The sequence below is a fragment of the Stegostoma tigrinum genome, chromosome 18 (assembly GCF_030684315.1).
Source record: "Stegostoma tigrinum isolate sSteTig4 chromosome 18, sSteTig4.hap1, whole genome shotgun sequence".
In the NCBI taxonomy this organism is placed as follows: Eukaryota; Metazoa; Chordata; class Chondrichthyes; order Orectolobiformes; family Stegostomatidae; genus Stegostoma; species Stegostoma tigrinum.
Window position 1 is genome coordinate 59,675,699 of NC_081371.1, and position 14,144 is coordinate 59,689,842.

At 46.1% G+C, this 14,144-nt stretch overlaps 1 protein-coding gene across 6 annotated transcripts in view; it reads left to right on the plus strand.

Moving 5' to 3' along the window:
- Positions 1 to 14,144, plus strand: part of mybpc1 (myosin binding protein C1) — a 145,042-nt gene that overhangs the window by 116,808 nt on the left and 14,090 nt on the right. For all 6 annotated transcript variants that reach the window (XM_048549406.2, XM_048549404.2, XM_059652575.1 and 3 more), the window contains 5 exons: positions 1,941 to 2,108; positions 3,652 to 3,740; positions 9,406 to 9,601; positions 11,689 to 11,828; positions 13,684 to 13,843. In XM_048549406.2, the coding sequence (XP_048405363.1) occupies positions 1,941 to 2,108; positions 3,652 to 3,740; positions 9,406 to 9,601; positions 11,689 to 11,828; positions 13,684 to 13,843 (753 nt within the window). The remainder of the gene's footprint in view (positions 1 to 1,940; positions 2,109 to 3,651; positions 3,741 to 9,405; positions 9,602 to 11,688; positions 11,829 to 13,683; positions 13,844 to 14,144) is intronic.

The following is a 14,144-nucleotide window of genomic DNA, read 5'->3' on the forward strand; positions in this document are numbered from 1 at the left end:
AACTGCTTCGCTGTGAGATCTGAGATAATGGGAACTGCAGATGCTGGAGATTCCAAGATAATAAAATGTGAGGCTGGATGAACACAGCAGGCCAAGCAGCATCTCTGAGATGCTGCTTGGCCTGCTGTGTTCATCCAGCCTCACATTGCAGATCTCACAGCGATAATAAAATGTTTTGCCTGTCCCCAACCAAGCCACTATGAACTCAATTGGTTTGGGTGGAGCTTAATATAGCAACCAGCATTAACCCTTCCAGGATCATTACTTTAGACAAGGGCAGGTGATGAAGTGTTTTGGGACAGGTTTAAGAAGCATCATTAAACAAAAAAAAACCAAAGAACTGTAGATGCTGGAAATCAGAAACAAAATCAGAAATTGCTGGAAAAACTCAGCATCTCTGGGGAGAAAGCAGAGTTAACATTTCAGGCCCAGCCCTCCTTTTTCTCCACAAATGCTGCCAGACCTTTTCCCAGCAATTTCTGAGTTTGTTTAAGGAGAGTCATGGTGGACAGTTTTAGCGCATAAAAGCCAGAAATGGCAACTTTGAGAGTCAAAGGCGTGACCAGTGGCAAGGAGTGGTTAAAATGAGAAATATTCACGGCTAAGATTGGAGGAGCATCGATGTTTTGGACAGACTGGAGGCCATTAGAGAAAAGGAAAAATAAAGTCACTTAAAACAAGACTGAGATATTTAGAATTGAGGACTTAATTGCAATGAAGGCAAGAAAATCTATTTTTCAGTGAGGAGTAAATAATGAGCAACTCCCTTGCTCATAAAAATTTACACTCAGTCATTTTATCCAACAAAAATCTGTCCATCCCAGCTTTAAAATTTTCAGTTAATCCCCGTTGTTAATGTTTTCAAATCAACCTGTTCAGAAATGATATGGCAGACATAAATGAAGGCATAAAACTGTGGTTGGTGGAAATCTGAATGAAACACAGAAAATGCTGGAGAAACTTAACAGGTCTGGCAGCATCTGTGGGGAGAGAAACAGAGTTAACGTTTTGAGTTCAATACTAGACCAGTGCTATTATATCACCATCACATCAAGGGAACCTTTCTAAGCCCAAATATAGATATTTTCTAATATAATTGCTCTGAAAAGTTATGCCAATTTGACTTGAATTTCATTCCATAAATTATTATTTTGTTGCTAGTTTTATTCTGTGCCTTTGTCTTCAACTGGCACTTTGATGGAAATAAGTTTCTCTCTGTCTGTCCTATCAACTCCTTTAAATGTCTGCATTAGATTTCCCTAATCTTCTATATGCAAAGGGTTCACAAAAATTTGACAAGGATGTTGCCAGGGTTGAGAGTTTGAGCTATAGGGAGAGGCTGAATAAGCTGGGGCTATTTTCCCTGGAGCAGCAGAGGGTGACGGGCGACTTTAGAGAGGTTCATAAAATCATGAGGGGTATGGATAGGCTAAATAGACACGGGCTTTTCCCTGAAATTGGGGGGGGGGGGGGGGTCCAAAACTAGGTTTAAGGTGAGAGGGGAAAGATATAAAAGGGACCTAAGGGGCAACTTTTTCCAGAGGATGGTGTGTGTATGGAATGAGCTGGTGCAGTTACAACATTTAAAAGGCATCTGTATGGGTCCATGGATAGGAAGGGTTTAGAGGGAAATGGGCCAAAAGCTGGCAAATGGGACTGAATTAATTTAGGATATCTGGTCAGCATGGACAGGTTGGACCGAAGGGTCTGTTTCAGTGCTGTACAGCTCTAGAACTCTCTGACTCTAATTGACTACAAGCTCAGTCTGTGTAAGCTGTACCATTTAACCCCTTGGGCCCTATAATCATTCTGGTGAATGTATACCTCACTCCCTGCAAGGCCACTCCATTCTGAGGGGTACTGTATGTTTAATTTGATTACAGTTTTGATTCTACATGAATCGGAGTTATCCTTTCTTTCTCATCTTTGTTCTAATCCAGCAAACGAGTGGATTGTATCGAACCCCGAGCTGACAGATAAAACCAAGTACACCATTAATGGCCTGCCGACTGGAGAGAAGATCTTTGTGAGGGTAAAGGCCGTGAACGTGGCTGGAGAAAGCCCCCCAGTCTGTATGACCACAGCCATCCTGGTCAAAGAGGTAGTGGGTGAGCAGCCCTTTCTGTCCGAGAATGTAACATTGGCCTCTAGCAAGCCGGGAGTAAATGTGCTCCCCCTCTAGCCCGCAATGAGGGGGAGATTCTGTTATGAAAGTTTAAGCCCCTGGAAGGAGAGGCTGGGTGAATCCGTCTGACTTCATTGTGGCTCGCTGATGGCTGCCGAGGAAATGTGTATTGGGAGGCTCTTGGTGTAAACAGGAGAGGCTCCTCGTGTCTGACTAAGAGATAATAGGAACTGCCAATGCTGGAGAGTCTGAGATAACATGGTGTGAAGCTGGATGAACACAGCAGGCCAAGCAGCAACAAAGGAGCAGGAAAGCTATGTTTTGGATCCGGACCCTCTTTCAAAAAAGTTTTGCTGACGCAAAACATCAGCTTTCCTGCCCCTGTGATGCTGACTGACCTGCTGTGTTCATCCAGCTCTACACTGTGTTATCTCCTCATGTCTGTGTCTACATTAAGCTGTTGAGACGTTGCTGAATGTCATGATGTGTGTTTCTATAATCTTCCACGTGTGTATGCGTGCACCTGTTTTTCTGTGTGTGTGACATGTAAATAAGGATCATGTCGCTAGTCCCCTCTCCCGTGCCCACTCTGCCATTCTATAAGACCAGAGCTGATCTGATGCCTCCACATTCTCAACCATCCCCGATAACCTTTCACCTCACCCCCCCCACCCCCCACCCAGCTTATCAAAAATCTACCAGCCTCTGTGCTAAAGAGATTTGAAAGACTGCACCTTTTGAGGAAGAGAGTTCCAAAGACAGACAGACCTCTGAGATAACACTGCCTCGCTGTTTTAATTGGCAATGTGTCATTTTGAATCTGCAACCCCTAGATTTGGATTCTGTCACAGGTGGAAAGGTCCTCTCAAATTCATCCCATCAGGACCCTTCAGGATCGTAGAAACAGCAAATAGGAGCAGGAGTAGGCCATTCAGCCCTTCGAGCCTGTTGTACCATTCAATGCCATCATGGCCAATCATCCAACTCAGGCCCCTGTTAACGTTTTCTCCAGATACTGTTTCACTGTTTAGTCCCAAGAACTGTATCTAACTTCTTGAAAACATTCAATATTCTTCCTCAACCACTCTCCATGGAAGAGAATTCCATGACTCTCCACTGTCTGGATGAAGACATTTCTCCTCATCTCAGTCCTAAACGGCCCACCCTACATCCCTAGACCGTGATCCCTGGTTCTGGACACCCCAGTCATCAGGAACATCCTACCAGTGTTTACCCCGTTTAGTCCTGCTGGAATTTCTGTCAGGCCCCTCCTCATTCTGTGTGTGTTTGTGTGTCTGTGTGTTTGTGTGTCTGTTTGTGTGTCTGTGCATGTGTGTGTGTGTTTGTGTGTGCGCACGGTCGCACAAGGGCACTCAAGCATGAAAGTGCATATGAGTGAGAGAGTGCATGTGTGTGCACAAATGCCAGTGAGAATGAGAGAACATGTACATGAGATAGAGTTTGAAAGCTTCTCTCACAGACAGATGATGCTCATTATTCTGTTCTCCACTGGTCGTCTCTTTCAGAACCTCCGAAGATTCGTCTTCCTCGGCAGCTGAAGCAAACGTACATTCTCCGGGTCGGTGAGCCCCTGAATCTCCTGATCCCTTTCCAGGTACAGGGTGCCTTCCAGGGATGGGGATTTTTCAGAAGTTATTCATTGATGGGACATAATGTTGTTGGCTGGGTTTACTCCAAACTACTGTGCTGCCTTCTGGGACCACTGGCAGAATCACACAACAGTCAGGACACAGAAGTAGGCCATTCAGCCCACCAAGCCTGTTCCTGCACTGTCCTTGGAATGGAGGGAGAGTTGGGGGAGGGAGTTCTAGGATTTTGACCCAGCGATATTGGAGGAATGGCAACATCGTTCCATGTCAGGATGGTGAGTGGACTGGATGGGAAAGGAGATGTTTGAGTCTGTACAGAGCTAAGCAACTAATGAGAGCTGAACAAGCATGATAGCTATCACAGAATCGTTACAGTGCAGAATGACCCTATTTGGCCCATTGTGTCTGCACTAGCTATCCATAAGGCCATTCTCCCTGAGCCTGCACCCTGCCTGTTTGAAATAACAGACTCTCAGGCAACACATTCCAGACCTGAACTGCAGGAAACATTTTATTTTCCCATATCACTGTTCTGATTCTTTTGCCATTTATATTTAATCTGCAGCCTGTCATCCTCAATCATCCCAGAAGTGGAACAATTTCTCCATGCCTTCTGAATCCACATTCCTTGTGATGTTGAACAGCTTGATCAGATATCCTCTCAGCTTTCCCTCCTCTTCAGGGAAAATGGTCCGTAGGTGTCCAGTTATCGCGGAACACAACAGGGTACATCTGGGCTTAAAGCATGATCGAGGAGGGGAGCTGGAGAATCACTTCACACCTCTCCCTGATTTTAAAGGCGTTCGTGTGTGTGTGTCTGTGTGTGTGTGTGTGTGTGTGTGTGCGTGTGTGTGTGTCTGTGTGTGTGTGTCTGTGTGTGTGTATGTGTGAGTGCGTGTGTATGTGTGAGTGTGTGTGTGAGTGGGTGTGTGTGTGTATGTGTGTATGTGTGTGTGTGTGTGTGTGTGTGTGTGTCTCTGTGTGTGTGTGTGTATGTGTGAGTGTGTGTGTGAGTGGGTGTGTGTGTGTATGTGTGTGTATGTGTCTGTGTGTGTGTGTCTGTGTGTGTGTGTGTGTGTGTGTGTGTGTGTGTGTGTCTGTGTGTGTGTGTGTGTGTGTGTGTGTGCGCTCTCACTCAGAAACAGGAACAGGCACGGTTTCACACCATGTATGTTAATGTGTCATGTACCGTGTCCGAAATCCACTTGTGCACAAAAAAGAAATGGAGGATAAAACAGAGAGGGAGTGAAAGGACAGGAAGGGAGAGAAGGGACAGGGAGGGAGGGAGTGAAGGGACAGGGAGGGAGTGAAGGAACAGGGAGGGAGTGAAGGGACAGGGAGGGAGAGAAGGGACGGGGAGGGAGAGAAGGGACGGGGAGGGAGTGAAGGGACAGGGTGGAAGTGAAGGCACAGGGATGGAGTGAAGGGACAGGGATGGAGTGAAGGGACAGGGATGGAGTGAAGGGACAGGGAGGGAGAGAAGGGACAGGGAGGGAGTGAAGGGACAGGGAGGGAGTGAAGGGACAGGGAGGGAGTGAAAGGACACGGAGGGAGTGAAGGGACACGGAGGGAGTGAAGGGACAGGGATGGAATGAAGGGACAGGGAGGGAGAGAAGGGATGGGCAGGGAGTGAATGGACAGGGAGGGAGTGAAGGGACAGGGAGGGAGTGAAGGGACAGGGAGGGAGAGAAGGGATGGGGAGTGAGTGAAGGGACAGGGAGGGAGTGAAGGGACAGGAAGGGAGAGAAGGGACAGGGAGGGAGAGAAGGGATGGAGAGTGAGTGAAGGGACAGGGAGGGAGAGAAGGGATGGAGAGTGAGTGAAGGGACAGGGAGGAAGTGAAGGGACAGGGATGGAGTGTAGGGACAGAGAGGGAGAGAAGGGACGGGGAGGGAGAGAAGGGACAGGGAGGGAGAGAAGGGACAGGGAGGGAGTGAAGGGATGGGGAGTGAGTGAAGGGACAGGGAGGAAGTGAAGGGACAGGGATGGAGTGTAGGGACAGGGATGGAGTGTAGGGACGGGGAGGGAGTGAAGGTACAGGGAGGGAGTGAAGGGACAGGGAGGAAGTGAAGGGACAGGGATGGAGTGAAGGGACGGGAAGGGAGTGAAGGGACAGGGAGGGAGTGAAGGGACAGGGAGGGAGTGAAAGGACAGGGAGGGAGAGAAGGGACAGGGAGGAAGTGAAGGGACAGGGATGGAGTGAAGGGACGGGAAGGGAGTGAAGGGACAGGGAGGGAGTGAAGGGACAGGGAGGGAGTGAAGGGACAGGGAGGGAGAGAATGGACAGGGAGGGAGTGAAGGGACAGGAAGGGAGAGAAGGGACCGGGAGGAAGTGAAGGGACAGGGATGGAGTGAAGGGACGGGAAGGGAGTGAAGGGACAGGGAGGGAGTGAAAGGACAGGGAGGGAGAGAAGGGATGGGCAGGGAGTGAATGGACAGGGAGGGAGTGAAGGGACAGGGAGGGAGAGAAGGGACAGGGATGGAGTGAAGGGACAGGGAGGGAGCGAAGGGACGGGGAGGGAGAGAAGGGACAGGGAGGGAGCGAAGGGACGGGGAGGGAGAGAAGGGACGGGGAGGGAGCGAAGGGACGGGGAGGGAGCGAAGGGACGGGGAGGGAGCGAAGGGACGGGGAGGGAGCGAAGGGACAGGGAGGGAGCGAAGGGACCGGGAGGGAGAGAAGGGACGGGGAGGGAGAGAAGGGACGGGGAGGGAGAGAAGGGACGGGGAGGGAGAGAAGGGACCGGGAGGGAGAGAAGGGACCGGGAGGGAGAGAACGGACAGGGAGGGACTGAAAGGACAGGGAGGGAGAGAATAGATTCCCCTCCCCTTAACAACCTCCAAGCGAGCAGAATACCCCATATCACCTTGCCTGGCCCTCTGTCCTCCCCCCCCCCGCCTTCTCAAGGCCAATAAATACTGGCTCAGCCAGAAACACCCACACCCCAGGTGTCAATAATTAGCAGAATTTAACTTCTATTTGCTCGTTAATTCCATAAAAGTTTCTGAAATGTTTTCTGGTGGACATAAATGCCCTGTTAAAATCTGAGTGTTGGAACTGAATGAAATTGTTGTCTTCTTGAAAATGAGTGCCTTTTGGCAAGGAATCATGGTAACATGCAAGGGAAAGGTACTCTGAATGGCAGGAAATGTGCAGATTGGCAGAGGATCTGCCTTCCCTCTGCGAAAGATTCGCAGGCACTGTGCCAAGATAACTGGGAAATGCTGTTAGCATTGTCCCTCTAAACTGTGCAGTACTGCAACAATCTCAGACTTACAGCTTTGGGAAAGAAACAGGCCACAAACCAGGAAATGTTCTTTTTAAAAGACACACATGAATGACTGCACTGTAATGTACAGTACCATGCGTACAAAAATCACTTAATACATTCCTCATGAGCACATGAGGAGGGGGAAATGGCTGTCTTGCTTTGTAACCCTTCCTCCTTTCAATCGGTCACAACAAATGTTTTTATTATTTTTCCAATACACCATTGTGCTTCAATTAAAACATAATTAACATGACCAAAATGCAAGAGGCAAATTGCCAGGTTTTCTTGAATGAAAGAGAAATTTTATTACCAAAGAAACCTGAAAAAATGACAACAAACAAACAAACACAAACACGAACACACTCACTCTCTCTCACACTTACACAAACACACTCAGTCTGTTACACACCCACTCACTCTCACATACACACACACGCTCATTCAGTCACACTCATTCAGTCACACTCATTCACTCACACACACCCACACACACACTCACTCACCCACCTATACACTCATTCACACACACACTCACTCATTCACTGACTGTCACACACTCACTTGCTCACTCACTCATTCTCACACTCACTCACGGACACACAGTCCCTCACTCTCTGTCTCTCTCACATACATACACACTCACTCACTGACTCACACACACACTCACTCACTAATACTCACTCACACACACTCTCTCTCTCACACAGACACTCTCTCACACACTCACTCACACGCATACACACACACACACTTACTCACTCTCACACACACACCCACACACACACACAAACACACACTCACTCACTCACATAAACGCACTCACTCACACACACTCACTCACTCAGACACACATTCACACACACAAAAAAAAAGAGATTCCTCAAGAGGACACAATGTGGAGCTGAAGTGACGCAGGAGGCCAGGCAGCATCGGAGGAGCAGGAAAGCTGACGTTTCGTGTCGGGACCCTTCTTCATTTTTCTGAAGAAGGGTCCCGACCCAAAATGTCAATTTTCCTACTCATCTGATGCTGCCTGGCCTCCTGTGTTCCTCCATTGTGTTATCTCAGACTCCAGCATCTATAGTTCCTACTCTCTCTGAGAAATTGCTGGAACAGCTCAGGAAGGGTCACTGGACATAAAATGTTAACACTGATTTCTCTTCATAGGTGCTGTCAGACACGGTGAAAGAAATGTAGGGAGTAAGGAATGTGTATGGTACAGGCAGAAAGGAATGTGTATGATATAGACAGAAAGGAATGTGTTTGATATAGACAGAAAGGTTTAAGTAATCACAGTTTGAAGTTCCTAAAATTCTTGAATTGTGTGAATGAAACTTGACAGCAATTAGTTGTTGCCTTGTTTCCTCAGCATTGGTGCAGTTTACAGACATCTTTGTGCTTTCTGTGAATAACTGTTTTTAAAACTTGCTTTTGCAATGGGCTCTGGTTCCTGAGACGGACAGGCAGAGGGGGGGAGAGATGGACACTGTTTCTTGCCAAAAGAAGTTCATTTTTATTTCTTTCCCTGCTTTGCAGCTCACGAGATGTTGCCTGAAATGTAGTTCATTTGTAGATTCTTGTGTCCGGCATTGTTGTATTTTTTTTTCTGCTTGTAAATTGAATCGACATTTGTAGCTTCCAGGTCAGAGGTTTAGAGACTTTTCTAAAGAGGTTAATTTCACTTCAGACAGTTCCGTGTTTACTGATATTTCATAAGTTTGGCTCATGGTCAGGTCATTGTAACAGCCATTTTAGGTCAATATTTGTCCTTCGTAAAATGGTACTTCAGTTCATTAAGGTTTCAGGTATGAAAATCAGGTGAAGTGCATTGAGCCATGTTTACCATAAACACAATAATGTAACAAGAAAGTAGTGGGGTCGTTGTATTTTGGGCAAAACTTTTCATTCAACCAATATTAATAGAAGCCATAATGTGTAGGTGCCGCTGTTGGACCGGGGCGGTCAAAGTCAGAAGTTATGCAACACCAAGTTATAGTCCAACAGGTTTATTTGAAATCACAAGCTTTTGGACCACTGCTCCTTCATCAGGTGAACTCTGAAAGCTTGTGATTTCAAATAAGCCTGTTGAACTGTAAGCTTCTGACAAGATGAAATAGAGACGAAAGGTCTGGTTATTGCTGCTTTGGGGAAGTTGTTGTGTGAACATTGGATGGCATTTTTACTGCGTTGTAACACTTGAACAATACTTTATCGGCTGTGAAGCACTTTGGGATGCCTTAAGTTTGAGACAGGTGCTTTAGAAGTGAAAGATGCTTCTTTTTGTGGTACGGTCTTCTGACAGCCACAACTTGAAGAAGACTCTTCCATCTATTGTTACAAAACAAATGTTCAATTAAAGCCGGTTCAGGCATTGATTTATACAATTGACCTCTTTTACCAGGGTAAACCCAGGCCAAAGGTCACCTGGACAAAGGATGGCGCTCCTTTGGATTTAAGTACAATTAATGTTCGCAACACGGAATCAGACACAGTGCTCTTCATCCGCAAAGCTGAGCGTAAAAACTCAGGCCATTACGAGCTAACAGTCCAAGTGGAAAAGCTTGTGGACAAAGCTACAATAATCGTTCAGGTTGTTGGTATGTGAACCAGAACTACAAATTTACACAATCCCGGGACTTAGACGCTCAGTGGAAAAGACTTGGGGATGTGGTGCATGTGTGAGAGATTGTGTTTGGTATCAGGCAGTTTCGATGCTGCATTTTCACTTTCCTGGAACCCATGACCTGGTTTATGTGGATCTCTTCTGCCCCAGTCTTCAATGGATCTCAGAGGAATCTAAGGAATGTTTGACCATAGAAGGCTGGAAACGCCAAGTTACTGAACATACTCAAGAAAGAGATAGACACATTTTTTAACTAACCTTTTTGGACTTTAAAGATGTTGAGGTGTATGGGGCAAAATTAGAAATGTGAGATCGAGATAGAGTATCAGTCCATGATCGTATTGAATGGTGAAACAGCCTCAATGGGCTGAATGGCCTAAGTTTTGACCTAACCCTTGCACTCCATCCAAATCTCAAGGCCCAAGGCTCAGATCCTTCTCCAAAGATTCCAGTCAAGTGGAGATCTGAGCTGGGAACATAAATTCTGGAATTACATGGGTTGTGGGAGCCCATAAAACACTCCCCCCATTGAGAACTAGCACCCGATTCCTATAGCCCCTGGATGAAGCCACTTTCCCTTCTGGGAGGGTGTCAGCTTATTAATCAGATTGTGAATTCTCACAAATTAACAGTGTGTCTAAGTAACATTGTTTGCTGAGGCTAGACTGTTGGCATGAACTTGATGGACAAATTTGTAAAGGTTTATCTTCCTCCTTTGAAATTGACGACATTAGCAGTATTTGGCAGGGCGAATCTTGAGGCAGGGTACATTCTGTTTCTCAGAGTTAAGAGCAGGCAGTGAGGATCCTCTGGGTTGGTTCAGAAATGGATGTCATGTGGAGGGGTTTTGAATGAAGGGTTTGAGGATAAAGGCAATATTATGGGTCCTTGATGTCTCTAATTGGTAGGTAGATTGCGTGGCCAGTATTGACCGACTGTAGAAAATTCCATAAGTCATCAATTTCTAGTTGGAAGGAGAAGCCCTCTCAAAATCTGATTGTCCATTTTGGAGGAAAGTGGACTTGGCTGACTAGTTGTCCTCGGCATGACCTCCATAATGGGAGCGGAGAGGCGTAGTGATCAAGAGAGTAGACTGTGATCCAGAGGATTGAGTTCAAACCCCATCATAGCAGCTGGGGAATTTAAATTTTAAGTCAGGAATGAGTGACCCTGTTTCAGTGATGATAACCATAAACCTACTGGATTGTTGTAAAAACCCCCTGCATCCCGCCACCTGCACCACCATCAGGTTCACTTATGTTCTTTAAAGAAGGAGACTTTATTTTATACACACTGTGAGGGGATCACTAGTTAGGCCGGCATCCGTTGCCCATCCCTAATTGCCCAAAGGGCAACCACATTGGCTGTGGGCCTGGAGTCACATGTAGGCCAAACCAGGTAAAGTTGGTAGTTTCCTCCCTAAAGGGCATTCGTGAGCCAGGTGGGTTTTTCCGACAATCGACAATGGATTCATGGTCTTTTTATTCTTAATTCCAGATTTTTATGGGAATTTAAATTCCACCATATGCTGTGGCAGGATTAACCCAGGTCCCCAGCTTGGGTCTCTAAATTAACAGCCCAGCAATAATATCACTAGAGCACTGCCCTTACCTGGCCTGGCCCTACATGTGACTCCAAATGCACAGTAATGTGGCTGATTATTAACTGGCCCTGAAAAGGCCTGGAAAGACATTCAGTTGTATTGGAGTAGGTGGCTCACTGCCACCTTCTCAGGTGTAGCAAGTGCCTTTGATGTCTAATTAGTGTGAATAAATAATAAAAATATAGTGGGAGCTCAGCTTAGATAGTGAGAGACAATGGTGGGAGGTAGGCTGTCACTTAAAGAGTTGATGCAACAAACTGGAATAAATTTCAAGCAGGTTTGGGACGTCGGGTGCCAAAGCGGAACAGATACGATTCCGTGGATTGTATGTTTTCTGCCCCGGTGACGGTTAAGGACACAAAGGGGGAAGTTACGGCAGAGATCAGCAGGCAAATGAGCAATGTAGGATTGCCAAAAGAAAACAAGAAAAATTGCAATTTTTGTGACTCTTTCCACAGAGAAACCTGGTCCACCAATGATGGTGAAGATAGTCGATATTTGGGACACTAATGTGGCATTAGAGTGGACACCACCAAACGATGATGGGAATGCCAATATTACAGGTTACACCATTCAAAAAGCTGATAAAAAGACCATGGTGAGTATGAAATCATAATTATCTTGCTTTCTCTCTCTCTCTCTCTCACTCACACTCTCTCTGCTCTCACATTCTCCTTTTACATTCTATCCCTCTCACTCACCCTCCCTCTCTTTCATTCTTTCACTTTCATATATTCTTCCCACACTCTTATTTTCACAATTTTTTTTTCTCTCTAGCTCCTTTGCCTTCTCATAATTTATCTCACTCCCTCTCTCATTCTCTCACTCTAGCTCCCTCACATTTTTTTCTCTCTCCTTCAGCCTCACTATCTTTGCCTCTCTTCCCTGCATTTTCTCCCTCACTGCCTTCCACTCACTCTGTCTTGCTCACAATATGTCAATAATATGAAGGATAATTACAGGTTTAAGGAGGACATTAAGCAATCCTTGAAGATGTGGGCAGAGGTAGAGAAAACCTAAGTGTGATATTTGTGATGAGCTGCATGTTGGAAAGGAATCTGAGAAAAGGAAATGTAACCAGGACAGTCATATTATATATATATATATATATATATCCCACTATAAAGGGGGATGTGGGAAGAGAGACTTGAGGTTATATACATACAAAGATGGGAGGGTAGTTGAGAAGACAGATGAAAACCCATATGATCCTCCATTTGAAACAAAGTAGAATCAATTATAGCTTACAAGAAAGAATTGAATAAATAGTTGAAAGTGGGGAAAAGGGGCTGTGGGGAAAGAGCAAGGGAGTAGGGCTAATTGGAGTGCTGTTTCATAGAATGGGCTGAATGACCTTCTTCAATTCTGTATCATTTTGCAGTTCTAGAACTATATCAGTGGCAAGTTGTCCCATTGCCATGTCCTTCAATGCAAATACCTAACACCACAAAAAGCTAACACCCAAGGTCAGCAGGTAATAGGGAAGGCAAATGAACACTGATCTTCATTTCAAGGGGAATGGGTATAAAATATCAAGAGCTTTGCCTGAAAATATACAGGGCACTAGTTAGTCCACAGCTGGAAAACTGTGAGCAGTTCTGGCCCTCTTTACCTAAGGAAAGATGTGCTGGCATTGGAGGCAGTCCAGAGAAGGTTCACTAGGCTGATCCCGGGTGTGGAGGAACAAAAACAGCAATTGCTGGAAGCGCTCAGCAGGTCTGGCAGCGTCTGTGGGGAGAAGTCAGAGTTAATGTTTCGGGTCGAGTGACACTTCCTCAGAACGGAAGACCCGAAACATTAACTCTGATTTATCTCCACAGATGCTGCCAGACCTGCTGAGCTTTTCTGTTTTTGTTTCTGATTTACAACATCGGTTACCAGGTATGGAAGAACTGTCTCATGAAGACAGGTAGAATAAGTTGGACCTGAGCCCATCTCGCAGCCTTATAGTTGGGTCTGTGCCCATCTCATAACATTACGGTTTGGTCTGTGCCCATCTCATAGCCTTATAGTTGGACCTGAGCCCATCTCATAACCTTACGGTTGGGTCTGTGCCCATCTCGTAGCCTTATAGTTGGGCCTGTGCCCATCTCATAACATTACGGTTTGGTCTGTGCCCATCTCATAGCCTTATAGTTGGACCTGAGCCCATCTCATAACCTTACGGTTGGGTCTGTGCCCATCTCGTAGCCTTATAGTTGGGCCTGTGCCCATCTCATAACATTACGGTTTGGTCTGTGCCCATCTCATAGCCTTATAGTTGGACCTGAGCCCATCTCATAACCTTACGGTTGGGTCTGTGCCCATCTCGTAGCCTTATAGTTGGGCCTGTGCCCATCTCATAACATTACGGTTTGGTCTGTGCCCATCTCATAGCCTTATAGAGACTAAAGAGTGACAGAACAAACAAAACAATGGCATATTTAACTAAGATTATACCATTCCCTCTTTAGGATTGGTACACAGTGGCTGAACACTACCACCGAACCAACTGCGTCATACCCGAACTCATCATTGGAAATGAATATTACTTCAGAATCTTTTCCGAGAATATGTGCGGACTGAGTGATGATGCCACAATCACGAAGAACAGCGCCATGATCCAGAAGGATGGTCTGTTTAAATGTTCTGCTGCAGCACTCTGTTGCTGATCATTTTATAAGGGGCACTGTGTATGTGAAGTTTTACCCCCTCCTACGTCCCCCTGACCTGCACTCCCGTCTGGAGAAGCTGTCCCCTGAGAGAAGCAGCTCATTAGACCAACCCCCACTATTGCCTCCAGATAATAATCTGCTTTCCTTTTTTTTGCTACAGAAGTGGATAACCTCACAATTATACACATTACACCTTATCTGCCATGCATATGCCCAATCACTCAACTCGTCTAAATCACACTAAAGCAATGTTATTGTTT